Source organism: Hyalella azteca, unplaced genomic scaffold, assembly GCF_000764305.2.
Source record: "Hyalella azteca isolate HAZT.00-mixed unplaced genomic scaffold, Hazt_2.0.2 contig16837, whole genome shotgun sequence".
NCBI lineage: Eukaryota > Metazoa > Arthropoda > Malacostraca > Amphipoda > Hyalellidae > Hyalella > Hyalella azteca.
The window spans coordinates 22,843-49,710 of NW_025946645.1; the positions used below are offsets into that span (position 1 = coordinate 22,843).

The window sequence follows — 26,868 nt, forward strand, 5'->3', positions numbered from 1 at the left end:
ACCAATGGATGTGCTAAGGAATCTTCTGCTATCCGTGTAACAGTTTTTGTTTAATTTAACAAGGGTATTATTTTCTCTTCCTGTTATGAGGAATCTCGGAGTCCATCTTCGAATTTCCTCTTAATTTTACTGTTAGCAGACTTGGGAAGTGCAAATAACATGAAGACGAAATACAACGTGGTTTGCTAATCTGTATAATATGTTTGGGTAGTAAACCTTCCATTGTTGGAAGGTTTGTTGGAATGTTTACTTTATCCTTCTCTGGTTTTATCCTTCTGTATAAACCTTCCATTGTTTGTTTTTGAATATAGGTTTCGATGTAACATAAAAGGAAGACAACACATAATATTATACCTTGGGTAGAAAATTATAAGAATTGAATAATATAATTACTGGAATGAACCATTTCATATTAATATAACGTCCCGTTTCATACATGCTTCTTGAACTTGGATTTCACACGTCGTAAAAACTCTCACAAGGAGATTCCTTGTCGCTTCACCGTGCACCATCGTAATTTCACGGCATTCACTTGTCACGTTGTCGCGATGCATTCGTACGCTGCCGCAACCTTCGCGTTTCGACCACGACACAAAAGCCTTTTGTGATCGTTCAGTCTTTGGTAGTTCTTTCGGAAGACCGTTACCAATACAGATGTTGCATGATTTCTGCAACACCCGTATTGATGGCCTCAACCTCAGGTAACATATTGAATTGACAGGGTACATTAGACTAATGACTTATCGAAAATCCTGCCTAACGATACGGAATTCAGAAAGAACCCATTTGCTCTATTCACTAAAGCATGACTGGTCGAGAAAGAAGAAATTTAAATAGGCTGCGAAAATACCAATTCCAACTAACCAATAAAAATTCATAAAAGGTAAACTAAAATAAACAAGTAATTCAAACGAGGTGAGGCGATCATAACAACGTCACATATTCCTTTTTGCCTCACGTCATTCCCTTGTAATGTCAATGTATACCACAAAAGAGTTAAGGCATTTCCTCGTCACATTATGACATTCCCTCGTATCATCACTATAGTCCCTCATCACATCACGTCTCTCTGGTCCCGCCAAGGCGTTATTTCCTCGTCATGACATTCCCTCGAAAACACAACATGAAGTAAAATATAACGGTCAAATTACCGTTGCAATACCACAATATAAGAAATACCATTTTGTTTACGTTATTGTCATATTTTTTATATTACATGATAAGCAGTGGCTAAATTTTCTGCATCATTTACCTTGTTGCAATCCGGTAGAGATGCCACCTCGACTAGAACTATTCGTTTAGCGACACTTATAACTTTTTATAATAGAGGTCTGTAGGTATAGCATGTTGTAGACTTTTAGAGATGTGTTTCATAATTTCATGTAACTTTGATATGCGTCTTTATAGAATTGTATTGAAAATTTGTGTTGTTACAACAGGTTGTTATAGCGTGTAGTAGCCAATGTGCGTAGTTGTGACTTATTGTTTTTAGTGCAAATTAATGTACCTTCATTTGAACTAAATAAAACTCATAACGGTCTATCACATTAATAAGAAGTATGTCTCTTATGTTACATAATTGACTTGCACGGCTGCATGACTTTAAAAGGTCTTCACTTCCTAGCTCAGTTATCAGTTTGCCACTCGGCCCGAGCGGCGTGCTCTTGTTTAGAGCGCAGCTGCACCAACTATATCCTTTTGATTCATCTTCCAACGATATAAGTCTTAATTGGTTGTTCCAAGATATTTTCATTTGAATCAGTTCGTACGATGAAATAAAAGGGTAAAATGCAGAAATACCTTAATAAGATACATACTTTTTCAAAAATTTCAGTTATAACTTTGAGCAGAGAAATGATGTTATACAGGCACGTGTCAATCTCGGTTGTTTTTACTCACGTGAAAGCGGATATTGTTTCGAAATAATCGCATAAATTACTCTGCTCGCATCAAACTATAACGTGTTTGGAAGTGCCTTACAGACATCCTATATCAGTGAAGTCGATGCCGGACGTGACCAGAGCTTTCCTGCTATATAGATTTTTATGTAGCCAGATCTATTGATGATTTCATTCATCGTGAAAACATTGTGATTTGGCATTGTTTTAATGTTCTTTATCGCATACGCTCATGCAGTGGCCTTATGTATTTAAATGACCAGACTATGCAGCCATTAACAATTTTGACTTAAGTTTTTCTCAGTTGACAATTCATGGCACAGTTTCATATAAAATCTCCAGCATGGCCGTGCCTTGTAACTCTCAACTTGGGACTTTTGCATGTGATATAGTGCCCATGGATTTGTGTCAAGCTGAATGAGGTAGCATATTAACACGTCCTCAAGTGATTTGTCGTGGTAGCATTTTAGGGCCTCAATTAAAAGCGTATCAGTTCTTCCATCCGTAGGACAAATTACCCTTTTGGCCGGTAAAAAAATTGTGTTGTGTGGTGTTGTATTGTGTGTTGTGTTATGATACATTATTAATTGTGTATCTGTGTTTCCGTTCGTAGGAAAAATTACCCTATTACTCGTTATTAAAAGACTTGCGTCACCGTTATATAAATGCATCTTCAAGCACAAAAATAAACAATTTTTGATCATTTTTTAGAGTATTCAAGCACAAAAATAAGGAATTTTTGGTCATTTTTTAGAGTACAGGCTAGCAAAAATGAACTCAATTTGTAAATACAGTACTTGGATGAGTTACAATATACGAGAAGTTAGTATTCCAGGATCATTCACGGCCTCAAGGCTGTGTTTTGATCTATGTTTGCGTCTCCTAAACTGCCATTGATTGTCATCTCAGGATCTGGACGATCAATCGTTCAGCTGAAGGCTCTTATCTAAGTTGGGGAACCGAATCAAAAGTAGAGGAATAACTTTCAGGTAAATACAACGTATTTTCTCGTTCTTTCTTCACTGCTTGAGCAATAGTTGGTTTGTTACCTTTTTGTGGCATACGTTCTGGTATCTAGTGTTTGTTCAATAATTGAAATTAGTCTTCACAAGGCGTTTTATAAATCCTTTGCAGATTCTTCGAAATTATATAGTACACTACTTAAGGTTTCAGGTCTGGATTGGACATCGGTTATCTTTGTCGTCACACATAATATGCTTACGGTGGGTGAAATGAGGAATGGTTTTAATATTTTAAATTATCTTTGACCCACCTTTGTTGGGCCATCGTTGTAAAGTATTTTTTTATTCAAATAACTGTATTCTTGCCTAATTTTTGCACATATTTTGTTAATCACTATGAGGACAAACTCCTAGTAAAACCTCTTGCAATTTTGCAATAATGTAGCTTTTTCCACCTTATCCAAGTTAAAACTGTTGAATCCGGAATCATTGCAGTCCGTGGAAATTCGTTTTTGAAAATTTGCATGTAGCGCGAACGCCCATAAACGTATTATTGATTAACAATGTGTAGTTGTCAATCTAAAAAGTTTTTTATTAAAATCATTCATAGAATAGTTGCTGATGTACGTTTTGTGGTTTTGGCTCATGCCTTTCGGCAGAGATGCTTTAATTACTTTCGTTGTAGTTGTCGGCCAAAGTCAATACAAGAGAAAAATTCGGCAAACTCAAGGCCACTTGCGAACCTCTCTCATTCTGTCCTCGCAGTTTTGCTAGACATGCTCGGAATAGCGCCCAAAGATCGTTAAGATAATGCCACTCTAAATTTCTGATGGCATCGACAGATGCGCCGGTAACATAACAGATGCAACAGAATGCTTAGTAGCATTTACTCCTTTCTTTGTTTTTCTTTTTACTTGTCGTACCGTTTTTGGTCAATAGCACTAATGAAGATTCATTCTTCTTTATGGCTTGTTGTGACCTGTCAAGAATATTATATGTGACTGAATAAGAATATTGATATTAAGTGAAATTTCTCAAGTATTTTTTACAAAGATAAGATTCCATCAGACAAAAGCAAGGCAGTACGCCGCTATTTCGATGTTATTGTTAGTTAGTCTCACCATTCGCTAATTAGAGACATCCTTACAGTTGACTCCAGTGAAGACACGTGAACTTCCTCTCGTGACAAACACGAAGGCAATTCGAACTGCAGGAGCCCCGATCTGCACTACCGCCCCCAGCAATTCTCAGCTATAAAAGCCTCGGCCAATCATTCCTCTTCCAGATACATTATAGAATCCTCAGGGATGGTCGTCGATAACATAACCATGGCGGTTACCAACCCTAGCGCGGCCTACGACAACCTCGCCGCAGATATTGACGAGATTTCTCCCGCTGAAATCAATTCGTCCCAGAAAAACTGCACATCTCCAAATCCGACTAAAAGTTCCGGTAATTTTCGAGACACATCGCTCTCACTCATACTTCGATGTTGCATTTTTCGACTAACAAATTTCGTTTGCTGCATTCAATCACTCTTTTTGTAAGACCCATAACCTGGTAATTATTATGAACAAAATACCCCTCCCCCCTCCTCGTACACACTTCCATGCTTCTGTCGATTCAAACAATGGCATTCAACCAATCAACCTGCTGTCCTTTGGTGATACTATAAACAAGAGTCACTCTAACGTTGTAAGCAAAACCACAATTCACGCCAAAGTTGTAAGCAAAATCACAAGTGAAAGCCGCTGCAGCAGTTAGGCGTAATGATTCTTAGTCCTCCGTGGGTTTTGTCGAACCTGAAGCTATACAGCCAAGAACTCAGCCATCGACGCCTTCACCATCGGTCGCATGATACCTGCCACGAGGCTGGCACTTATTCCGAGGGCAGCCTGGAAAATATGGGCATGGCATGCGGTACCTATAACTTTTCAGTTCCTCCCATGAACTGAACTGTATGATTTTCAAGGAAGAAATTGCCAAATTTGAAAACTCAAGTGAGGTGTTTTTTTTGGGACTGCATTTACAGATCATTTCTGATTGCAACCATTTAGCAGTTTTGGAGTTGTGGCCAACGTACGTCGAATTCTAGTTTCTTTCTCTAGTTCTTTCTAACATATATATTTGATTAGAAATGTTAAGCAAAATTTTTGAAAGTATTGAGTCACGTCCTTGATTTCGCTTTTTGCATAATTATCCTATTTCATTGCTTATGCCAAACATAAAAATTATGATGCTAGAACGTCGTTTAAGTAGAACACGTCATATGTATGGGATACCCGCTTGAGTTTATGCACAGCCTATTGTTAGCTGCTTCATCCGATATAAATAGATAATTAGGGAAACGGATCGTAAAATAATGATGAAGTATAGACAGCAGATAATGCCAAGGGACGGAGCGATGAATAACGCTGTAATTCAGGCTCATGCATTTTTTTTTGCAGGAAGTGAAATCAACGAAAAGAAGCGTCCTTCAGATCGTCTGCGCGAGAATAAATTTCCGAATCATGACAGCGTCGCCGGGAGTCGCGATTGTGATGGCAAGAGTGAGTGTTGTCCAGATTTTACTCCACCTATCGATCAAACTATCGTGACAGGAAGGGTATCTATCGTGACACAGAAGGGTAACTCTCCCCGGTGGAAAAAACTTAGTATATGTGTTCATTTAAAACATCTGAAAAGTGAGAGTTATGTCTCGTCATTCCTTGAACCATTTTGAAGAATGTAAGTCATTAATATTTGCTGATAAATTCAATTTGCGGCTGAACTAAGATGATGAATATAAGTGTGGATTTTCAGGAATAACTGATGTCAAATCAGTCAAACGGAGTTTTTGAATGTTAGTCATAGTTTAATACACGTCACATTTGCAGATGTTGGTATCAACGACACATCCGACCGTGAACACGGCAACCTTGAATCGTGTCGTGAGTTGTGGCGCTGCTGCAGGCCAGTCATGAAAAAACACAACCCCTTGCCCCCCTCCCCAACCTGGGGCGACCGCATCATGTATGCCTTCTCCTGTCCTCCTCATGGCAAGGTGGGTACCATGTTAATGACCATCATATTGTTCAGCAACACTAAACACACACACAAGCAACACTAAACACACGAGTAACATACACCATTATGGTGCATGATACTCTTCTCGAGAAAAATACGGGGCACGCGAACGTAGCCAGTGATGTGGACCGGAAAATAACCTTTGTGGAGATTTCATATTCGACTTTTACTTCTTATGTGGACACCATAATGCCTTTCAAAGAATTTTCGTAACAAATAAATTTTTAGAGGTGGCGCAAAGCCAGTGACAATTGCAAAAAACCTCGCGTAAGGGGATTCCCTACCCGACCCCTGCCCCATCACCTTGGTAGACCGAAAGTTCACTGTCGCGTGTGTCGCTGTAGGCTATTTTTTTCCTGGACTCATTTATTGTCTTGCAACATTATCTAGTATTTTTAGTTGTATTTCATCTTATTTCATTCACCGCGTACCATAAAATAGTTCGTTTCAGATAGCGATTATATACCTATTCAATCTCGCCACTAAAACGGCTCGAGTTTGCTCTCGAGTGAGAGTTTGTTGTTTGCTGAACATTGCAGCATTAGTGATAGAATGTTACCAACAAGTGAAAGTGTTTAAAATATTTGTTGTTTGAATGAGAATAAGGAAATGAAAACGGCATTAATTCCTGGAGTGAAACTGAAAGCAGAAATGATAGAATTAACATATTACTTAAAAACACCATGCCTTAATCAGAAATAAAAAGAAAATAATATAATAATATGACCGTCAATAAAGCGTTGAATTGAAATATAAATCTAAGTTGTTCTTTGGTACTTTGTTGCGAAAAGTTAAAGAATTTTCCGGCAGTAGAGGAGATATAGGCAGCACCATCGGGAAACTGTCTCGAGGATCAACTCCCAATAATTTTATTCCAAAATTATAACATGCAAAATAAGAGGCACACGCGATAGAGAAGTCCTCCGGTCAACCTATGTGGGGGAAAGTGAGTCAGGGCTTGTACGTCGGTTCTGTTAACTTGGAAATGAGGCTAAAAGAACCTCTTGGCATCAGGGACTTGTACGTCGGTTCTGTTAACTTGGAAATGAGGCTAAAAGAACCTCTTGGCATCAGGGACTTGAACGTCGGTTCTGTTAACTTAGGAATGAGGCTAAAAGAACCTCTTAGCATCAAGGACTTGCACGTCGGTTCGGTTAACTTGGGAATAAGGCTAAAAGAACCTCTTAGCATCAAGGACTTGCACTTCGGTTCGGTTAACTTGGGAATGAGGCTAAAAGAACCTCTTAGCATCAGGGACTTGCACGTCGGTTCGGTTAACTTGGGAATGAAGCTAAAAGAACCTCTTGGCATCAGGGACTTGCACGTCGGTTCGGTTAACTTGAGAATGAGGCTAAAAGAACCTCTTAGCATCAGGGACTTGCACGTCGGTTCGGTTAACTTGGGAATGAAGCTAAAAGAACCTCTTAGCATCAGGGGCTTGTACGTCGGTTCGGTTAACTTGGGAATGAATCTGAAAGAACCTCTTAGCATCATCAGATTTCTGCCATATTTCGTTTACTGATTTACACCTGATTGTTCAATATATATGAAGGAAGGTCAGCTTAATAATCCAGGTTAAAATTCGAAAATGTAACATTGAATTCAAATTACGCTAAAATTCAAATCTTATGCAATTTTCGACGATTTTGCACCATCTCTATAAATTGTTAGTATGCAAAATCTTTTGCAGGGGATTCATTTGGTTGGTATCTACATAAGAATATGGATGTTACATCTAGAAATATATGACTAACGAGTTAAACTGGTATCGATGATCGCTTAACTCTAATATCAACTATAATATTAATATATATTAATAAAAATATTAACTAACAATTATTATAAATCAATATTTATTAATGATTAATATATTTTGTAATAGCTATGATATTAATATTCAAACTTTGGCGTGAGGTGGGCGAGGTGCTGACGCAGGTAGTCCAGCTGCTCTTGGTCTGGGGGGCGCTGTACGCCATCACTGGGGACGCCGCGGCCCCGGGCGGACACATCTTCTCTCTCCTCGTCGTCTTCGTCTGCTCCGTGATGGGCGGCAAAGTCACCGAGGTAAACAAATATTACTGAACAATATTACGTGTTTTATTGGTGGGTGACGAGGGGCCGGGGCTTTATTGACATCGGCCATACGGCAATGTAGCATGTAAATAGCATACCAGCATGCCAACTAAACTAATTTTTTATCCCTTTAAACGATCGTTTGAAATTTAAATTTGTTTCGCATATAATAATTTGTTAACATCTCTCATATGATCTAGTAAAAATTTTTATAATATTGATAATATCTTCCTCTCTCGTATATGCTGCAATGGGTTTGAGAAGTTATTTTTCACTAATTTACGTTTTCATTCTAAATTAACGGAGCAATGGTTGAATGGTTTAAAAAGGGAACCATATTCATTTCAGGGGTTGTTTGAAATTTGCAGTAATGTATTTCTATAAGTTTTCAAGCTTTTACTTTATTTATTTCTTCAGAAAGGTGTTTCGAGGAAGCTCTACACCCGGTACTGGAAAGAAGGTCTAATATTTCAGGTTATTGGAACCATAGAGCAGGGGAATTTATGTAAAAATAATTTTTTCTCCACTAAAGCCAGTCAGTTATTGCACTGAAAGAGTAATTACGCGAGACGAGTCGGAGTGTGTTCCTGGAAACCGAAAATCCAGTCGTGCAACGTGCAGAAAAGGAAAGATGTCATGTATTTATTCATCGATGTTGGAGGTGTAAGTGGTGAAGGGTTTTTTTTGATCAGATTACATCTTTGCCAGGCATGCGGGCTACCCGCGCTGCTGGGGATGTTGCTGGCGGGTATTGCGCTGAGGAGCATCCCGGGCGTCAAGATCATTGGGGATAGTCTCAACCCCAGCTGGTCTGCCTCCATCAGGTGGAGTTTGTGGATCATTCTATCTAATCTAGCCATGTTTCAGCTCAAGTCTGTGACCAGAATTATAAGTTTACTTCTGCCGAAGTATTTCAATTTATCAATATTGTTCTACAGAGGGAAAGATTTGACCAATGTTATGTTATATTCATGAAACAATGAATTGTACCATCCTATCTTAGTTGAATTTCCCGCTTTAACGTGCTACGCACAAATTCATTTACTTTTTTGCGTTTTCGACAAATTGAACCTAGGCCATGAATGTCTCAGGTAAACATCATTGAGCCTACAAGATGCGACACCAATTTATTCAGCAAACTGCTAGTTAGAAACAGTTTGTAAAATTGGCTTCATGCCTCTTATACAGTGTTTTTCAGCAATTTACTTTGAATCACAAAGACTTAACTTGCCGTCAGGCTATGGTAGCTCATAAGCCATTCTTTTCGCAGGAAAATGGCCTTGGTGGTGATCCTGCTTCGGGCCGGTCTAGGCCTGGACCCTAAGGCCCTCAAGGCCATGTCGTTGACGGTCTTTAGGCTCGCCTTCGTGCCCAGCCTCGTCGAGTCCACCACCGTTGCCATCGTCGCGCACTTCCTCCTCGGCTTTCCTTGGCTGTGGAGCTTCATGCTCGGGTACTGTCTTCGCGTTCTTCAACGTATGATAAATGACAGACTGTAAGATGAAGCAGGAGTGACTTAGAGACAAATATAATTGTAAAATGTCAGCAGGCAAAAAATCTTGCCTTATATTTATTACAATTCATCAGCCAACAGTTCTGGCGATACTACCCACATACTCAATGCCTGATTATTATTTATCATCTACATTTTTTCATTCATATTTTTTTTGACAAAATACTCTGACACGCAGTGACGGCTATTCTAACATTATACCTTGAATTAGATTCATCGTAGCGGCAATATCACCATCAGTAGTAGTGCCGTGCCTGCTGCAGTTGTCGCAGCAGGGCTACGGCGTCGACAAGGGCATCCCCACCCTCGTCATCGCGGCGGCCACCCTCGACGATGTCCTCGCCATCTCAGGCTTCGGTCTGATGCTCGGCATGACGTTCTCTGAAGGTGAGAGGTTCTCACTGAAATCAGGTGTAACAAGAAACAACTTCTCAATATTGAAAAAGTTTCTTATAGCTATTGTATGTTGACTTATTACAATGTAAGGCATTGATCAAAAAATATGTATTGCATGTTCAGATTGAAATCATATCCTATGATACCGGCAGCAGAAGTGCGTAATCTCCGATGAATGAAACCTAGTCATTAAAAATCACACAAATATTCTTAGAAAGAAATATTTTAAATCTGTCACAAAATCAGTGGCAGGAATTTCCCAAGCGCTTAAGAGCTTCTCTTTTATTAAAAATTTATATAATTAGTTTGTACGCATGGAATGACCTTCTGCTCGCGTGCAGGATCGTTGACGTGGCAACTTCTCCATGGTCCTATTGAGGTGTTGATGGGCTTATCCTACGGGGCCGTGATGGGCTTCATCTGCTGGATCTTGCCTAATGAACACCACCAAAGCCGCTCGTTTCAGCAGTTCACCATTCTCATCAGCGCCGGCTTCTTTGCACTCTTCGGCAGTCAGAAGGTTAGGCTAGGTTCTGTCAGCTGAAGATCGCATTCAAACCGCACGGCTCATTTTCGGCCAAAACCCCGGAAAAATCTGCTGCCAGAGTTTATGGATGTTCATATTTGCGATAATTCAATTATTCAATATATGCAGTTGTAAAGGATTAACCAAAAAAATAGACCCAATTCAAAACATTCGTGTGCATTTATGGATAAATTTAAAATAAAAATTTATACATCATTGCAAAGAGAAAGCATAAAAATTCTTAAAGTTATTCAAACGCGGAATTCAAGCTATTCAAACGCGCTTAAAGTTATTCAAACGCGCACTTCCTGAGCGTTGGTTAGGACGCATGGGAAATGAAGATCTGGCTCTACACTTCTAGCCACGTAGATCACCTGAACTCTGCCAATGTGACTATTTCTGATGGGGTTACGTCAAGGAAGCTATTTACGTCCCGCCTCTACCAGCAACTCTGTTTACGTCCCGCCTCTACCAGCAACTCTGTTTACGACAGCCTGACGTGTCGCGTGGTGACGACCTTCTTCGTGGTGCTCGGCAGCGGCCTGAACATCAGGGAGCGATTCTTCGTCGCCCTCGCCTGGCTACCAAAAGCTACAATTCAGGTACTGCTGAATTCATAAAGTCGTAAATAAATCTAATAAATCTAACATCGAAATCCATAACCAAGTCACTCATTACGCTAACATCTTATCGTCATTAAGATCATGTTTTTGGTTATTGTCCCACCAATTTTTTTGCATGTGTTCACTTTATAGTAGCATGATAATGTTGAACACGTTGACTCCGATTGCTTCATTTTGTACTATTATTTCATTTTTTTGTACTATTTTGAAACAGGGTTGGCAGGCGGTTTTTTTCGGACCAGTTCAGCGATTTAGTTTTTTTTTCATTTGCGTAGGTCGGCCTAAATTTAAGATAGGGGTACTTCGTAATTAAATTTAAAAAAGTGCAAAAAAATAAATGAAATTTTTACACCGGAACCTACCAATTATAAGTACAGTATATATTGAGTACACATATTTTTGGCTATATTTTGTTCGTGTTTTCTAGGCCATCTAGCAACCCTGAATTATGTTGTACCAATACATCCTGAAGAAATACACTTCGCGGTACGCATAGGTACCACTTCGGAGTCAACATGTTAAATTACTTTTCTTCATTTTAATTCATATAAGTTGCACAAGGCTTAACTACGATTCACATCTATTTTTCTTATTCAGTCAATTGTCACGAGTAAAAAATGGACCGTGGAACTCCACAACCTGTAGATTGCGAGCAATTTTTAATCATAATTTGAATATTAAATTGACTAGATATGACAAATTTTTTCCCCTAGGCTGCGATAGGCTCCACAGCGCTGGACTACGCCGTTCGCATCGGAGCCGAGGAAACCGAGATCGCTCTCGCCAAGAAGGTACATTTACTTTGTTTCTGAGGCAAACATTTATATAATAAATAATAATAGCGGTCTCAGCGTGTATTAGGCTATTGATTACTGGCACAATCTTTTTTATTCTTTCCCGAGACAAAATTGTGTATTATAAAATCTACTAATTTGGGTTTAAGTCAATGTAAAATTCTGATCCTTTGATGTTTAAAGGCACCAGTATTGATATTTAAAGGCACCAGTCCTTTTCATTATTTCGGCCCAAACCTTTGTTCAACGTGTAATTTAATTTTCTGCTAATAATATAATCCGGGGATTTATACTGCTCCCGGTTAATGCCCTGTTGTAAATGCTTCTGAAATAAGACATGAGATGAGGAGAGTTTCCATTCGTCAGGATGAATTTAAACAATTTGTAAAAAAAGGGCACAAAAAAATTAAGCTTAACAGCCAAATTTTAGATTATTGCAATGTCCTGCATGGGTTTGATCTTCCAAATTTGTGTGCGTTTATGTAGCGTCAGTAAGGCTACATAATTACGGTGCTGCAGGTGCTGACCATCGCCGTGCTGGTGATCTTGATCTCTGCGCCCATCGGGGCCATCGCCATCATGACCTCCGCCCCCAGACTCCTGCAGCGCGCTATTCAGCCCGCGCCCTCTACCAGAGTCTAATGAATCGCTTACCTCCATGGTAGAGTTTCAGTGTCATTCCAACTAATTGTAGAATTATTTATTACCAAATTTATATTAGTAAATTTCTGCTTACTGCTTTACTCCACAATGAAGATGCGCCACCTCGAGAAATGCGCCATCTCTACTTCCTTTTTATGATGGCAGTTGTCAATCCTTTATCTACTGATGCTTGTGAACAATTGCCTGCAGAGTGTGGGTAGCTCGGAGTGTGACGAGTTAAAGCTGAAAACGTTTGCACGAGTAAAACTCCCCTTTTAATGTTCATTTGTCAAATGATTCATTAACTCACAGCCATTCAAAAAATACTGACGTTTTTGAGAGAGACGGCCTCTCGGCTTAACTCCGCTCCAAATCACCTAAACCTCCTGTACTACGCAAGTATTTGTCTGCATCAATGAATACATTTTATAGCATTTTGATGTTCTGAAATACACTTTTTTATGTTTTCTTGCGCGATTACTTCGTTGATGCTTATATGATGTATATAAAATGATGTATATAAGATAGCTACATACCTCAATATCTCAATTGGCCTCTAAATCAACATTGTTCTCTGACCAAAACAAAATATCGAGTTTAAGGATGATTTTAATAAATTTATACAAGTTCAAACGTCAGTTTCCTTAATCAAGTATCATACATTAAGCAGCTACTTAGCTTCAACATCAGTTTTGACATATCTGGTCTAGGGGCCGGTCCTTATACATATATCCAGGATAAGTAAAAAAAAAAAAAAAGAAAAATCGGTGACAGGTCAAACTTATATAGCCTATTCTTCAACTCGAATACTACCATACCATACTATTAGCTCTAACTTCAGTCATTTGCACTACCATACCACATTATTAGCTCTAACTTACGCCAGTTGCACGAAACAGTCCAACAATCTTGCTAATTGTGAAGTGCCTCACTGAATTCTTATTCGTTTTAACATAACATATAACAGTGATGTCGGCGCTGAAGAGTGGGCCTGATGTGGGCTGTCGCCGATTCTTGTTCGTGCCTTGTTCACAGAAGATCTAAAAACATGTCATTTGACCGGATATTTTCAAAATTGACGATAGTTTGAAATTGCTACTAGACTTCTACCGCGTTCGATATGGTGCTAGGCATTTCAAGTCTGAACATATATTTTTCCATAGCTTTATCTAGTCTGTTCTCGAACGCGTTCATACTCGGAGCGCCAACGATGTAATCAGGGAGGCTGTTCCACATGTCGGTGATTCGAAGCGAGAAGAAATTTTTGGCGTGGATAAGTTACAGCGCAGTTATTTTAGTTTATAGCCGTGGCCCCTGGTGTTGGTTCTTGTTTCAAATTCTAGTAAACACTTGTCAGCATTAAACCGCAGCTGCCACGTCTTAGCCCAGTTAACTAAACTGTCAAGATCATCTTGCAATTGCGCTTTATATTTGACGCATTCTTCACTGTATTATCAACTTTCGTGTCGTCGGCATACATGGAGCACACGCTGGACACGCTGCTTCTGGCAGATCGTTTATGAAAGCAACGAACAAAATTGGCTCAAGAACGCTTCTTTGCCGCACGCCACTGCGCACTGATGTCCAGTCTGACACGGTTCCGTTAATGCTGACACGTTGTCGTCTACCTACTAGAAAATCTCTGATCCATTGGAGTACGTTTCCTTCAATTCCCAAAGACTTCACTTTACGCAACAGCCGCTCATGCGGAACACTGTCAAATGCTTTGGCAAAATCGAGGTACAATCCACTGGCTCCCTTTCGTCCAGCAGGCGAGTCCAATCGTTCAACGTAGACAATAAGTTAGTGGTGCAGGATCTACCGGCAATAAAACCATGTTGACAATCTGATATGAGATGGTGAGCAGTCAAGTGATCGATAATCCTATCCCTCACAACAGATTCCATTACCTTACAAACAACACTTGTCAGACTGACAGGGGCGATAGTTATTGGGGCTACTTTTGTCACCTTTTTTGAACAATGATATTACTTGAACTTCATTCCAATCGGACAGCAAAGTTCCTTCGTTCAAGGTTTTTTGAAAGAATACTGCCAATGGGCCGGCCAGAAAGGCTGCGAATTCTTTGAGAAAGCAGTGGACTGTGAGGAGTCTGGTCCACATGACATGTTGGGATTTAGAGCTACCAGGCGCTTGAGAACCTCTTCTTCATGTATTTCAAAAGCTGTTAACTTCGAACCGACTGGGCGCTCCCCAATATTTGGAATACTGTTCAAGTCCTCATCTGTGAACACACTGCTGAAGCAGTGTTTCTGTAATACAAATAATATCTATACACTCGTTAGCGATCACAGTTAAGAGTTCATATTTAAGTACACAGGAATCAAAATTCGTGTGAAACATTTTAAAACTTCTAATGCACTTTTACTTTGATTTATGCGGTTATTTTCAAAATTATTTACAGGCCTCGATCTACGGACATATATCCTACTAATTACTTGTCTTCAATCTCCTCTGACTGACCTTGAGCGGCCGGTGTTGTCTTGACAGCCTGGAAGTGATTGACCTGATTTTCCGTGCCTCTCCGCATGATTCTCTCCTGCCACTTCCTGGGAAAAACCGCTCGATGTTTTTCATTGAATGGATGTTAGAGAAAAGTCATTCTAGCACAAACTCAAATAAATTTCTCGATTCGAACATACAAATTATATATCAATAGAATAGAATAAAAGTGTCGGCACTGAAGAAATAGGCCCATGGCCTGTTGCCGATTCTTATACTTTTCGCGACTTGATTCCTCAAGGGATCCGGCCTTTTGAACCCGATCTTTACATAACTGACGATTGATTGAGATAGCTGCTGGACTTATTGCAAGGCACGTAACGTATTAGGCATTTAAAGCCTGAACAAATGCTGCTGCGTAGCTTCGTCTAGTCTGTTCTTGAAGATGTTCATACTCGGAGCGTCAACGATGCTATCAGGGAGGCTGTTCCACATGTCGGTGACTCGAAGCGAGAATAAATGTTAGTTATGTTACCGCATGGAAGTGTTACAAAGCAGTTTTTTTAGTTTATAGTCGTGGCCCCCGGTGTTGGTTCTCGTTTCAAATTCTAGTAATCCTTCTGGGACCTTGTATAAACCGCGGGTATACTATACTTGTTTACTTCGATGAGGTCATCTGACAGTAGTGTTCTGATATAGTTCTGATAGTAGTGATAGTTTTGACAGTGGTGATAGTTACAGTTATGGTAGTGAAGGTAGTAATACTAATAAATCAGGGAGAAGCGAGAGTAAGAATAGTGATAAGAGAAGAGTTCAGAGTGAGAACTTTGGTGCATTAGGATAACTACAAGATACAGAATATGTGGATGATGTAGCTAACCAACAGGTGATTGACTTAGGACTCAGGAGTTCGACTCCAATTAATGCTAACCAACTATTGTTGAGAGATTTGAAGATTTAGACATTTTTCTTATGGAGAACGAATCGGTTATCAATACACTACTAACTTTGAAAATTTGTCCGGACGCCAAGCACAGTTAATAGATGAGTTAGCTGAAGCAGTTGCATCCGTTCACGTTGAAATGAGTGGAAATAAAGATCGTAGTGGCAGCTGTAGCGAGGTACGCATTAGCGGTGGTTCGAATACAGAAATAGGTAATGAAGCTTCTCAACAGGTTAACACATCAGCCAGTAGTAATGCAGGTATCATGGGAAATATAAGCACGGATAGGTAAACTGAGAATGTACAGGACGGTGATGTAGCTCGGACTAAGATAGTAGATAAGTGCTGTACCAGAGTTACCAAACGTCCAAAAGGAAAAGTTAGAGTATCGTAAACGGCAGCAATAGACTTGATAGCTAATATTTTACGTGTAAAATTAAATTTGACAACGCCCAGTGAATGGAATTAGGCTGAAGAGTATCAGTAGCAAACGTAAATAGACCAGAAAAATGTAATACCCATATATATTTGCAATAGTGTTCGACTGTCGGATGTCTAATAAATGATATTCATAGAAAATACGTGTCTATGTAATGTACATGGTAATGTTAGCATACATGTAGAATTTTAAACTGTTTATCGTATGATGTGTATATATATTAATTGTAAATAATGGTTAGTGGTCAGATACGTTGCGTAAATGTAATGTCATATCATGTTATATCACGTATCCGACACTTGGAGGGGAGCAATGTAGGAATAACCGTTTTCCCCATGCTTTATTAATTAAGCTGAAATATCTGGACTTTTTTTGAGTGTTCAAATTAGAAAACGGAAACTGTGGGGAGTTGAAGGAGACAAGTGCCGGTGAATACAGAGATCCATATAGCATCCTGATACACCATCCTCTTACGTGTCCAGTGTCCGCACTATTTAATCAAGAAACTTTAATCCTAGACGAACTTCCGCTACACCAATTTGTACCCAACTGTGTAAACCGTGTTAACTTGCTTCGTGCATAAAATTATTAACTGAAGCGCTTACAAGTGCCTTTTGTAAATACAGTGTTATCGAATCAATTGTCGAACAACGCAAGCAGCTTACGAACGATCACAATAGGCCTATATATGCGGTGCCTCAGCTGATGCGGCAGTTGATAGGCCCGACAAAGTATAGATGTCTATAACAGAGGCTTGGAAGCTTCATAATCTCTAATCTTTCTTCATAAGGCTTGCCTTTTAATCCCGGAAATATTCTTGTTGCACGTCTATCAACACTCCTGACTAAATTTTTGTCCTTTTCTAGTTTTGTCACCACACGGCGTTTCCATACTCTAGGTTAATTAGGACGCACTATAGCGACAAATAACACCTTCATCGCTTCTGCGTCTATGTACTCGTTAGAGCGTCAGATCAGTCCAAGTCGTATATTGGTGTTATTCCCTTGAGCTTCAATATGTTAGAAAATTGCAACTCATTGCGACATTAACTCCTAAATCTTTTTCCATTGTCGACTTGGACATCATCACTCTGTCGTTGTATCCATGTTTTCTTATACTGTAAACTTGCCAAGGTGGATTACTTTACGTTTTGTCAGCATTAAAACGCAGTTGCCACTTATCAGCCTAGTCAACCAACCTGTCAAGATCACCTTGCAACTGTACTTTTTGCGAACTTTTGTGTCGTCAGCATACATCGAGCACACGCTAGACTCAGCTTTTGGTAGATAATTTATGAACGCAAGGAATAAAATAGGCCCGAGAACGCTTCCTTGTGGCACGACGCTGCGCACTGAAGCCCAGTCGAATGCGGACCCATTAATACTGACACTTTGTCGTCTCCGTACTAGCAAATCTCTGATCCATTTGAGTTCATTACTTTCAATTCCCAAAGACTTCAATTGACGCAACAGCCGCTCATGTGGGACACTGTCAAATGCCTTGGCAAAATCGAGGTACACTGCATCTACTGGCCCCCTTTCGTCCAGCAGGCAGGCCCATTCATTCAGAGTACAAAGGAGGTTAGTGGTGCAGGAATCATTCTAGATTATTCATAATAGTTGTTGATTTATTGCTAGAAGTGTTCACCTGATAATGGTGTCGAAAGAAATCTTAGTCGATTTAAATTGATTTTACAAAAATTCGCAATTTTCTTCCGGTTCCTTCTGGAATTTTATTTTAAAAATCTGAGAATTCAGGGAGTAGCAATTGGTGAAATTTGTATAAGTAGACTACATATGTCTTATGATCAAAATGTCTTATATTTATGAGTAGTTTTAATTGACATTAATAATTTTTATGTTCAAATTTATTTATGAGAAAATTATTTAAGTTTTGCTAAATAATTTATTCTAACATCAATTAAAATGAAAACGAATATGAATTCGGTGAGGAACTTCGCATTTAGTAAGATGGTACTTACCGTTGGACTGTTTCGTGCAACTGGCGGAAGTTAGAGCTAACAGTGTGTAAGGATAGTGCACAGAGCTGGGCAGCGCTACTTTGAAATTTAGCGGCTGCTACCGCTATCGCTACATATGCTCTAAATGTAGCGGGCGCTACCGCTACCGCTACACCCACTAGATCAGTGGTGTCCAAAGTGGGCGATATCGCCCCCCCTAGGGGCGATGGAAAGATTTTGGGGGGCGGTGAGGAAAAAGAGGGCGGTAGGGGGATAACACTTCGGTAGGGGGCGGTAGTCCGAAGTCAATGTCAGAAGTTCGAACGTTTGGTTGACGCTTTGTGCACAACACGTGCAGCACATGACTCCCAGCGATGATTTTTTCACCCAGATCTGTTTTTTAACCTCTCCTGGGTTTACGTCTCGGATAAATTTATGGCCGGAACTCGCGACCGGTGTCACAGCCAATTTCCAAATTCAATGATCATGGAATATCTCTCAAACTAATGAACCTAACTCGATGAAACTTGGTCCACATATTCATTAGGACCTAACAATAATGTTTTGATCGTAAAAATTGTTTGAATTTTGACATCGTTTGTTTTTGCCATAGTTATATGACAATACGGACCGAAATTCACAGTGATCAAGTAATTTCTTCCAAACTACTGAACAGATTCAAACGAAATTGTGAATTTACAGTCCTAACTACCGTACGGTAATGTTTAGCTCGTGAAATTTTTTTTATTTTGCCTTAGTTTGCATGTTTTTTTTTTCATTTCACCTTCATTCGTGATTTAAACAGCAATACGTGCTTAAATTCGCAGTAATCAAGAAATTTTTTCCAAACTACTGAACAGATTTGAACGAAACTTAGTATTTTAATGCCTAACTTCAGCAATGGTGATGTTTACAATTTTTTCGTTTTGCCTTCGTTTGCGAGTTATACGGCTATACGTATAAAGCTCTTGGTTAAACAGGCCGGTAGAAAAGCCGATCGTTCCTCCTATATCTGTATAACTCGCGAACGAAAGAAGATAGAAAAATTATCACGAGCTAAACATCGCATTGAGAGGTTAGGTATTTATATACAAAGTTTCGTTTAAATCTGTTCTGTAGTTTAGAAGAATTCCTTGATTGCCGCAAATTTAAGTGACAAATTACCCGGCGATACGGGCCGAATATAAGGAAGTGTAAAATCAAGAATGACGGTGAAATGAAAAAAAAACTTGCAAACGAAGGTAAATCGAAAAAATTTTATAAGTTAAAAAATCACCGTTTAATTGGTAGTTAAGAATGTATGTATATTCAAATTTTCGTTCAAATCTTTTCAATAATTTGAAAGAAATTCTTTGATCACTGCGAATTTCGTCCTGTTTCGCAATGTATGCGTAACTCACGAATGAAGGTGAAATTTAAAAAAAAATCACGAACTAAACATCAGCGTTATGTTCTGATGAATACGTGTTCCAAGTTTCATAGAGCTGCGTTCATTAGTTTGGGAGATATTACTTGATAAGTGAATTTGGAGATAGGTCGTGAGACCGGCCACGAGTCCGGCCGTAAATTCGCCCGCGACGTCCTAGGTTTCTAGTGCTGGAACAGTTAAAACAGCTGAGAAACATATTGGTTCACTAAATGGGGATCTATTTGTGAAATATACATTTGTGTTTAACCTTTATCTTTCAAAATTGCAGCGTACCAAATTTCAGGAAAGAGGCGTATGTCTGTGGGGGGCGCTGGAAATTCACTAGGATTTTACTCGTGCAAACGTCTTCAGCTTTGACTCGTCACATCTCCGAGCTACCCACACTCTGCATGCAATTGTTCACAAGCATCAGTAGATAAAGGATTGACAACTGCCATCATAAAAAGGAAGTCGATGTTGCTTGCTGTTTTTAATTATCACAGCGCAAAGTGATAATGCAAATACATTATATCAACCACGTCGATCATTCATGCGCGTTAAGCTCCCAGATTCTCAGAGGTATCTAGGAGCGTTGTTCTCCCAACAGTAGTAACATCGGCTCAAATCTAACCATTTCTCGAAATGGCTCATCTTCATTGTGGAGTAAAGCAGTAAGCAGAAATTTACATGTAGAACTTTGGGAATAAATAATTTTACAATTAGTTGGAATGACACTGAAACTACCATGGAGGTAAGCTATTCATTAGACTCTGGTAGAGGGTGCGGGCTGAATAGCGCGCTGCAGGAGTCTGGGGGCGGAGGTCATGATGGCGATGGCCCCGATGGGCGCAGAGATCAAGATCACCAGCACAGCGATGGTCAGCACCTGCAGCACCGTAATTATGTAACCTTACTGACGCTACATGAACGCAAACATATTTGGAAGATTAAACCCATGCAGGACATTGCAATAATCTAAAATTTGGCTGTTAAGCTTAATTTTTTGTGACCTTTTTTGCAAATTGTTTGAATTCATCCTGACGAATCGAAATTCTCCTCATCTTATTTCAGAAGATTTCACAACAGGGCATAAACCGGGAGCAGTAAAAATCCCCCGATCAAATTATAAGCAATAAATTAAATTACACGTTGGACAAAGGGTTGGGCCGAAATAATGAAAAGGATAACATACTGGTGCCTTTAAACATCAAAAGATCAGAATTTTACATTGAGTTAAACCCAAATTAGTAGATTTTATAATACACAATTTTGTTTCGGGAAAGAATGAAAAAGATTGTGCCAGTAATCAAATGTTTGGCTTAGAAACAAAGTAAATGTACCTTCTTGGCAAGAGCGATCTCGGTTTCGTCGGCTCCGATGCGAACGGCGTAGTCCAGCGCTGTGGAGCCTATCGCAGCCTAGGGGAAAAAATTTGTCAAATATAGTCAATTTATTATTCAAATTATGATTAAAATATACTCGCAATCTAGGGTATTGAAGTTACACGAATCATTTTTCACTCGTGACTACTAATTCAACAATAAAAATGTGTTTGCACATTAGTTCAGCCTGATGCAATTTGTATGAATGAATACGAAGAAAATTTAATTAAACATTATCATACTCATATAAAGAAAACACATGCAATAAAATTGGTGGTAAAATAACCAAAAACATGATCTTAATTAACAACGATGAGATGTAAGCCGTAATGGGTGACTTGGTTATGGATTTCGATATTAGGTTAATGTACGATTTCATGAATTCAGCTGTACCTGGATTGTAGCTTTTGGTAGCCAGGCGAGGGCGACGAAGAATCGCTCCCTGATGTTCAGGCCGCTGCCGAGCACCACGAAGAAGGTCGTCACCACGCGACACGTCAGGCTGATGCACAACAGGGCAACCCCCAGCCCTATGGTGTCAAGCTCCAGTTGCATGATCTGCGCACATTTTGTTCGGAATATTATAAAATGTTTCTTTTTTATTGGAAATTTACGTTAAGAAAAGGACTTCAAAATTTGTGATAACAAATGAACGTAAAATATAAAACGTTAGTCCAAGTTACGATGAGTGAATTCTCTTTTTCGGTAGAGGTTGCATTACAAGAGTAATTTGAATTTTCGGAATCCAAAGCTACATTCATATACTAGCATGTTTCTCGATAATGAGTAGGTGAAGCTGTAATTAAGGTAACTTTTCATATACTTACTTGTATCTCGGTGCCCATGAGAGCAAATAACATGGGCATGAGGTAGCCCCAGGCGACCGTGAAGTGCTGACCCACAAGGTTCTTGTCGCCCCCGGACTGCCGCCTGAACCCGATGCCCGCAGAAGTGTGGAGGCAGATTTTCATTTCCTTTGCGTCCTAACCAACGCTCAGGAAGTGACTGATTCCGCGTTTAAATAAGTTAAAGAAATTTGATGCTTTCTCTTTCCATTGGTGTATAAATTTTCATTTAAAATATATACCTGCATGTATACGAATATATTAAAAAAGTCCTTCTTGTAGAATAATCCTGTATAACTGCATATATTGCATGTGTATTGCAAACATGAACATTCATTAACTCTAGCAGCAGATTTTTCGGAATCTGATGGTTCGTTCAGGGCTTTGGCCGAAAATGAGCCCTGCGGTTTGAATGCGATCGTCTGCTGACGGAACCTAGCCTAACCTTCTGACTGCCGAAGAGTGCAAAGAAGCCGGCGCTGATAAGAATGGTGAACTGCTGAAACGAGCGGCTTTGGTGGTGTTCATTAGGCAAGATCCAGCAGATGAAGCCCATTACGGCCCCGTAGGATAGGCCCATCAACACCTCAATAGGTCCATGGAGAAGTTGCCATGTCAACGATCCTGCACGCGAGCAGAAGGTTATTCCCTGCGTACAAACTAATTATGTAAATTTTTAATAAAAGAGAAGCTCTTAAGCGGTTGAGAAATTCCTGCCAGTGATTGTGTGACAGATGAGTATTGTCTGTATTGAGTATATTTCTTCTTAAGAGTATTTCTGAAATTTTTTATGTCTATATAGGCTTCATTCATCGGAGATTACGCACCTGTGTTCATCGTCTCATAGGATGTGATTACAATCTGAACATGCAATGCATGTTTTTTAGATCAATGCCTTACTTTGTTATCGGTATATATGTACTGAAAAAAGTTGCAAGTCAACATATACTCTAAGAAACGATTTAAATATTGAGAAGTTGTTTCTTGTTACGCCTGATTTCAGAGAGAATTACTTACCTTCAGAGAACGTCATGCCGAGCATCAGACCGAAGCCTGAGATGGCGAGGACATCGTCGAGGGTGGCCGCCGCGATGACGAGGGTGGGGATGCCCTTGTCGACGCCGTAGCCCTGCTGCGACAACTGCAGCAGGCACGGCACTACTACTGATGGTGATATTGCCGCTACGATGAATCTAATTCAAGGTATAAAGTTAGAATAGCCACTATTCTCAGAATACATATCCAGAGTGTTATGTCTAAAACAATTTATGAATGAAAAAATGTAGATGCTAAATAATAATCAGGCATTGAGTATCTGGGTATTATCGTCAGAACTGTCGGCTGATGAATTATAACAAGTATAAGGCAAGAACTTTTGCTTGCTGACATCTTACTTTCTATTCTTCATCAAAGTTACTCCTGCTTCGTCTATAGTCTGTCATTTATCATACGTTGAAGAACGCTAACACGGTACCCGAGCATGAAGCTCCACAGCCAAGGAAAGCCGAGGAGGAAGTGCGCGACGATGGCAACGGTGGTGGACTCGACGAGGCTGGGCACGAAGGCGAGCCTAAAGACCGTCAACGACATGGTCTTGAGGGCCTTAGGGTCCAGGCCCAGACCGGCCCGAAGCAGGATCACCACCAAGGCCATTTTCCTGCGAAAAGAATGGCTTATGAGCTACCATAGCCTGACGGCAAGTCAAGTCTTTGTGATTCAAAGTAAATTGCTGAAAAAACACTGGATAAGAGGCATGAAGCAAATTTTATAAACTGTTTCTAACTAGCAGTTTGCTGAAAATATTGGTGTCGCATCTTGTAGCTAATGGATGTATATCTAAGACATTTATGGCTTACGTTCAACGTTGTCATGCTGTGTGCGTTCGTACTTTGTCTAAAAAGCACAGTAGTCAATGAATTCGTAGTATATTAAAACGGAAAAATTCAACTAATGTAGGACTATACGAATTATTGTTTCATGAATATAACATAACATTGGTCAAATCTTTCCCTCTGTAGAACAATATTGATAAATTGAAATACTTCGGCAGAAGTAAACTTATAATTCTGGTCACAGACCTGAGCTAAAACATGGCTAGATTAGATAGAATGATCTACAAACTCCACCTGATGGAGGCAGACCAGCTGGGGTTGAGACTATCCCCAATGATCTTGACGCCCGGGATGCTCCTCAGCGCAATACCCGCCAGCAACATCCCCAGCAGCGCGGGTAGCCCGCATGCCTGGCAAAGATGTAATCTCATCAAAACCCTTCACCACTTACACCTCCAACATCGAGGGATAAAAACAAAACATCTTTCCTTTTCTGCACGTTGCAGGACTGGAATTTCGGTTTCCAGGAACACACTTCGACTCGTTTGGAGGAACTACTGCCTTTAGTGAAGTAAAATTTATTGTTACATAAATGCTCCTGCTTTCTGGCATTGGAGCTCGTACGAAACACGATGTACGAATGTCACGGAGCCGTTGGTTCCCATAACCTGAAATATTAGACCTTCTTTCCTGTACGGGGTGTAGAGCTTTCTCGAAACGCCTTTCTCTAGAAATAAATAGGGTAAAAGCTAGAAAACTTATAGAAGTACATTACTGCAAATTTCAAACAACCCCTGATATGAATATGGTTCCCTTTTTAAACCATTCAACCATTGCCCCGTTAAGTTCAACTTAAATTAGTGAAAAATAACTTCTCAAACCCATTGCAGCATATACGAGAGAGGAACTTATTGATCAATATATTACAATTTTTAACTAGATTAAATGAGAAATGCTACCTAATAATTATTACATGTGAAACAGACGAACTTAAATTTCAAACGATCGTTTAAAGGGATTAAAAGTTATTTGGTTGGTATACTGGTATATGCTATTTACCTGCCACATTACCGGAGGGCCGCTGTCAATAAATCCCCGGCCATTCGTCGCCCACCAACAAAACACGTAATATTGTTCAGTAATATTTTCTTACCTCGGTGACTTTGCCGCCCATCACGGAGCAGACGAAGACGACGAGGAGAGAGAAGATGTGTCCGCCCGGGGCCGCGGCGTCCCCAGTGACGGCGTACAGCGCCCCCCAGACCAGGAGCAGCTGGACTACCTGCGTCAGCACCTCGCCCACCTCACGCCAAAATTTGAATATTAATATCATCGTTATTACAACATATATTAATCAATAACAAATATTGATTTATAATAATTGTTAGTTAATATTTTTATTTTTAAAATATTATTATTATTATAGTTAATTTTAGAGTTAAACGATCATCGATATCAGTTCAATTCTCTAGTCATAGAAGTATAGATGCAACACCCACGAAAATCTCTGCTATATAATCTCTGTTGCCGCGAATACTGTACGAAGTCTAGGGCAAACATTTTTTTTGGAAATTTGCTATCAGACTATGTATTCGTATTCTTATGTAGAAACCAACCAAATGAATGCCCTCCAAAAGATTTCACAAAAATTTTTGAAGTTAATGTTTATTTTAGAAATTTAACCTGGAATATGTGAGCTGTCCCTTCTTTATATAGATATTGAACAATGCATGGTAAATCAGTAAACAAAATATGGCTCAAATCTAGTGATGCCAAGAGGTTCTTTTAGCCTCATTCTTAAGTTAACCATTATGCAAGTCTCCGACTCTCCCTACATAGGTTAATTAACCGGATGATTTCACTGTTGCGTGTGTCTGTGGTTCTGCAGGTTGTAATTTTGGAATTAAATTCTTGAGCGTTGACCCTTGAGCCAGCCAGGCATGTCTCGATGGTGATTCTACTTATCTCAACCGCCGGAAAATTCTTTAAATTTTCGCAGCACCGACTACCAAAGAACAACTAAGATTTATATATGAATTCAACGCTCCAATGTTTGAATACAGTCGTATTATTGTCTTTTTGTTTCTAATTAAGGCCTGATGTTTTTAGTAATAAGTTATCTACAGGTTATAATTTTAGAATAAAATTGTTGAGCGTTGGTCCTCGAGCCAGGCATGTCCCGGCATGCCCACTAATTATCTCGATCGCCGGAAAATTCTTGAAATTTTCGCAATTGCAGAAACGTCTATCAAAGAACAACTTAGATTTATATTTAAATTCAAAGGTTCATTGTTAGAAGGCCTTAATATTATTTCCTTTTTGTTTTTCATTAAGGCCTGGCGTTTTAAGTGGTATGTTAAATTCTTTCATTTCTGCGTTCAGTTTCACTCGAGGAATTAATGTCATTTTCATTTCATTGTTCTCGGTCAAACAATAGATATTTTAAACACACTTTCATATGTTGGTAACATTCTATCACTAATGCCGCAAGGTTCAACAAACAAAAAATTCTCAATACCATGACCTGCCATCATCGTCAAATAAAATCGATAAAATCGATCCGTTTTTAGTGTCGCAATTGCATAGGTATATATTCGCTTTCTGAAACGAACTATTGTATGGTACGCGGTGAAATAAATAAAGATGAAATGCAGCTAAAAATACCAGAAAAAAATTGCAAGACAATAATAGCGCCCAGAAAAAAATAGCCTGCAGCGACACGCGACAGTGAACTTGAACTTTCGGTCCACCAAGGCCGGGACGTTCCCCTGCATGGTGGGGTAGGGGATTCCCCTTACGCGACGTTCTTTGCAATTGTCGCCGGATTTACGTCACCTCTAACAATTTGTTTGTTACGAAAATTCTTTGAATTGGATTCGTTTAGCTGGTGTCCACATAAAAAGTCACAGTCGGATTGCGAATCTCAAAAAATATATATAACTCAGTACTCACTGCAGTGAGTGACAGAGAACGCATTTTCTCGTCTATACGAAAACATGAAGTCACGGACGGACAGACGGACAGACGGACGGACGGACAGACGGACGGACAGACAGACGAACGGACAGACGGACATGGCGGTGTCTCTTATACACATCTAGAT

The 26,868-nt window shown here is 39.6% G+C and overlaps 2 protein-coding genes across 2 annotated transcripts in view; one reads left to right on the forward strand and one right to left on the reverse strand.

Moving 5' to 3' along the window:
- Positions 1 to 3,037: 3,037 nt before the first annotated feature.
- Positions 3,038 to 12,784, forward strand: LOC125179353 (sodium/hydrogen exchanger 9B2-like). The gene is made up of 12 exons (XM_047885056.1): positions 3,038 to 3,121; positions 4,010 to 4,312; positions 5,308 to 5,409; positions 5,737 to 5,903; positions 7,841 to 7,990; positions 8,708 to 8,823; positions 9,270 to 9,452; positions 9,724 to 9,899; positions 10,250 to 10,433; positions 10,910 to 11,036; positions 11,771 to 11,848; positions 12,371 to 12,784. Exons 2-12 carry the CDS (start codon positions 4,168 to 4,170, stop codon positions 12,491 to 12,493), a joined length of 1,551 nt encoding a protein of 516 aa, XP_047741012.1. The 5' UTR covers positions 3,038 to 3,121; positions 4,010 to 4,167; the 3' UTR covers positions 12,494 to 12,784.
- A 7,273-nt stretch (positions 12,785 to 20,057) lies between these two features.
- LOC108669669 (sodium/hydrogen exchanger 9B2) overlaps positions 20,058 to 26,868 on the reverse strand; it is a 15,584-nt gene continuing 8,773 nt past the window's right edge. Inside the window, exons 6-14 of the mRNA XM_018157066.2 lie at positions 24,919 to 25,068; positions 24,060 to 24,175; positions 23,408 to 23,590; positions 22,951 to 23,126; positions 22,379 to 22,557; positions 21,916 to 22,071; positions 21,482 to 21,646; positions 21,047 to 21,124; positions 20,058 to 20,592 (exon numbers count right to left, since the gene is read on the reverse strand). Coding sequence (XP_018012555.1) covers positions 20,470 to 20,592; positions 21,047 to 21,124; positions 21,482 to 21,646; positions 21,916 to 22,071; positions 22,379 to 22,557; positions 22,951 to 23,126; positions 23,408 to 23,590; positions 24,060 to 24,175; positions 24,919 to 25,068 — 1,326 coding nt within the window. The 3' untranslated portion in view covers positions 20,058 to 20,469. The remainder of the gene's footprint in view (positions 20,593 to 21,046; positions 21,125 to 21,481; positions 21,647 to 21,915; positions 22,072 to 22,378; positions 22,558 to 22,950; positions 23,127 to 23,407; positions 23,591 to 24,059; positions 24,176 to 24,918; positions 25,069 to 26,868) is intronic.

Coding starts and splice junctions, on each gene's coding strand:
- LOC125179353 (XM_047885056.1), top strand. CDS start 4,168: ATGGTCGTCGATAACATAACCATGGCGGTTACCAACCCTAGCGCGGCC. Junction 8,824..9,269: donor AGCTGGTCTGCCTCCATCAG/GTGGAGTTTGTG, acceptor TTCTTTTCGCAG/GAAAATGGCCTTGGTGGTGA. Junction 11,037..11,770: donor TACCAAAAGCTACAATTCAG/GTACTGCTGAAT, acceptor TTTTTCCCCTAG/GCTGCGATAGGCTCCACAGC.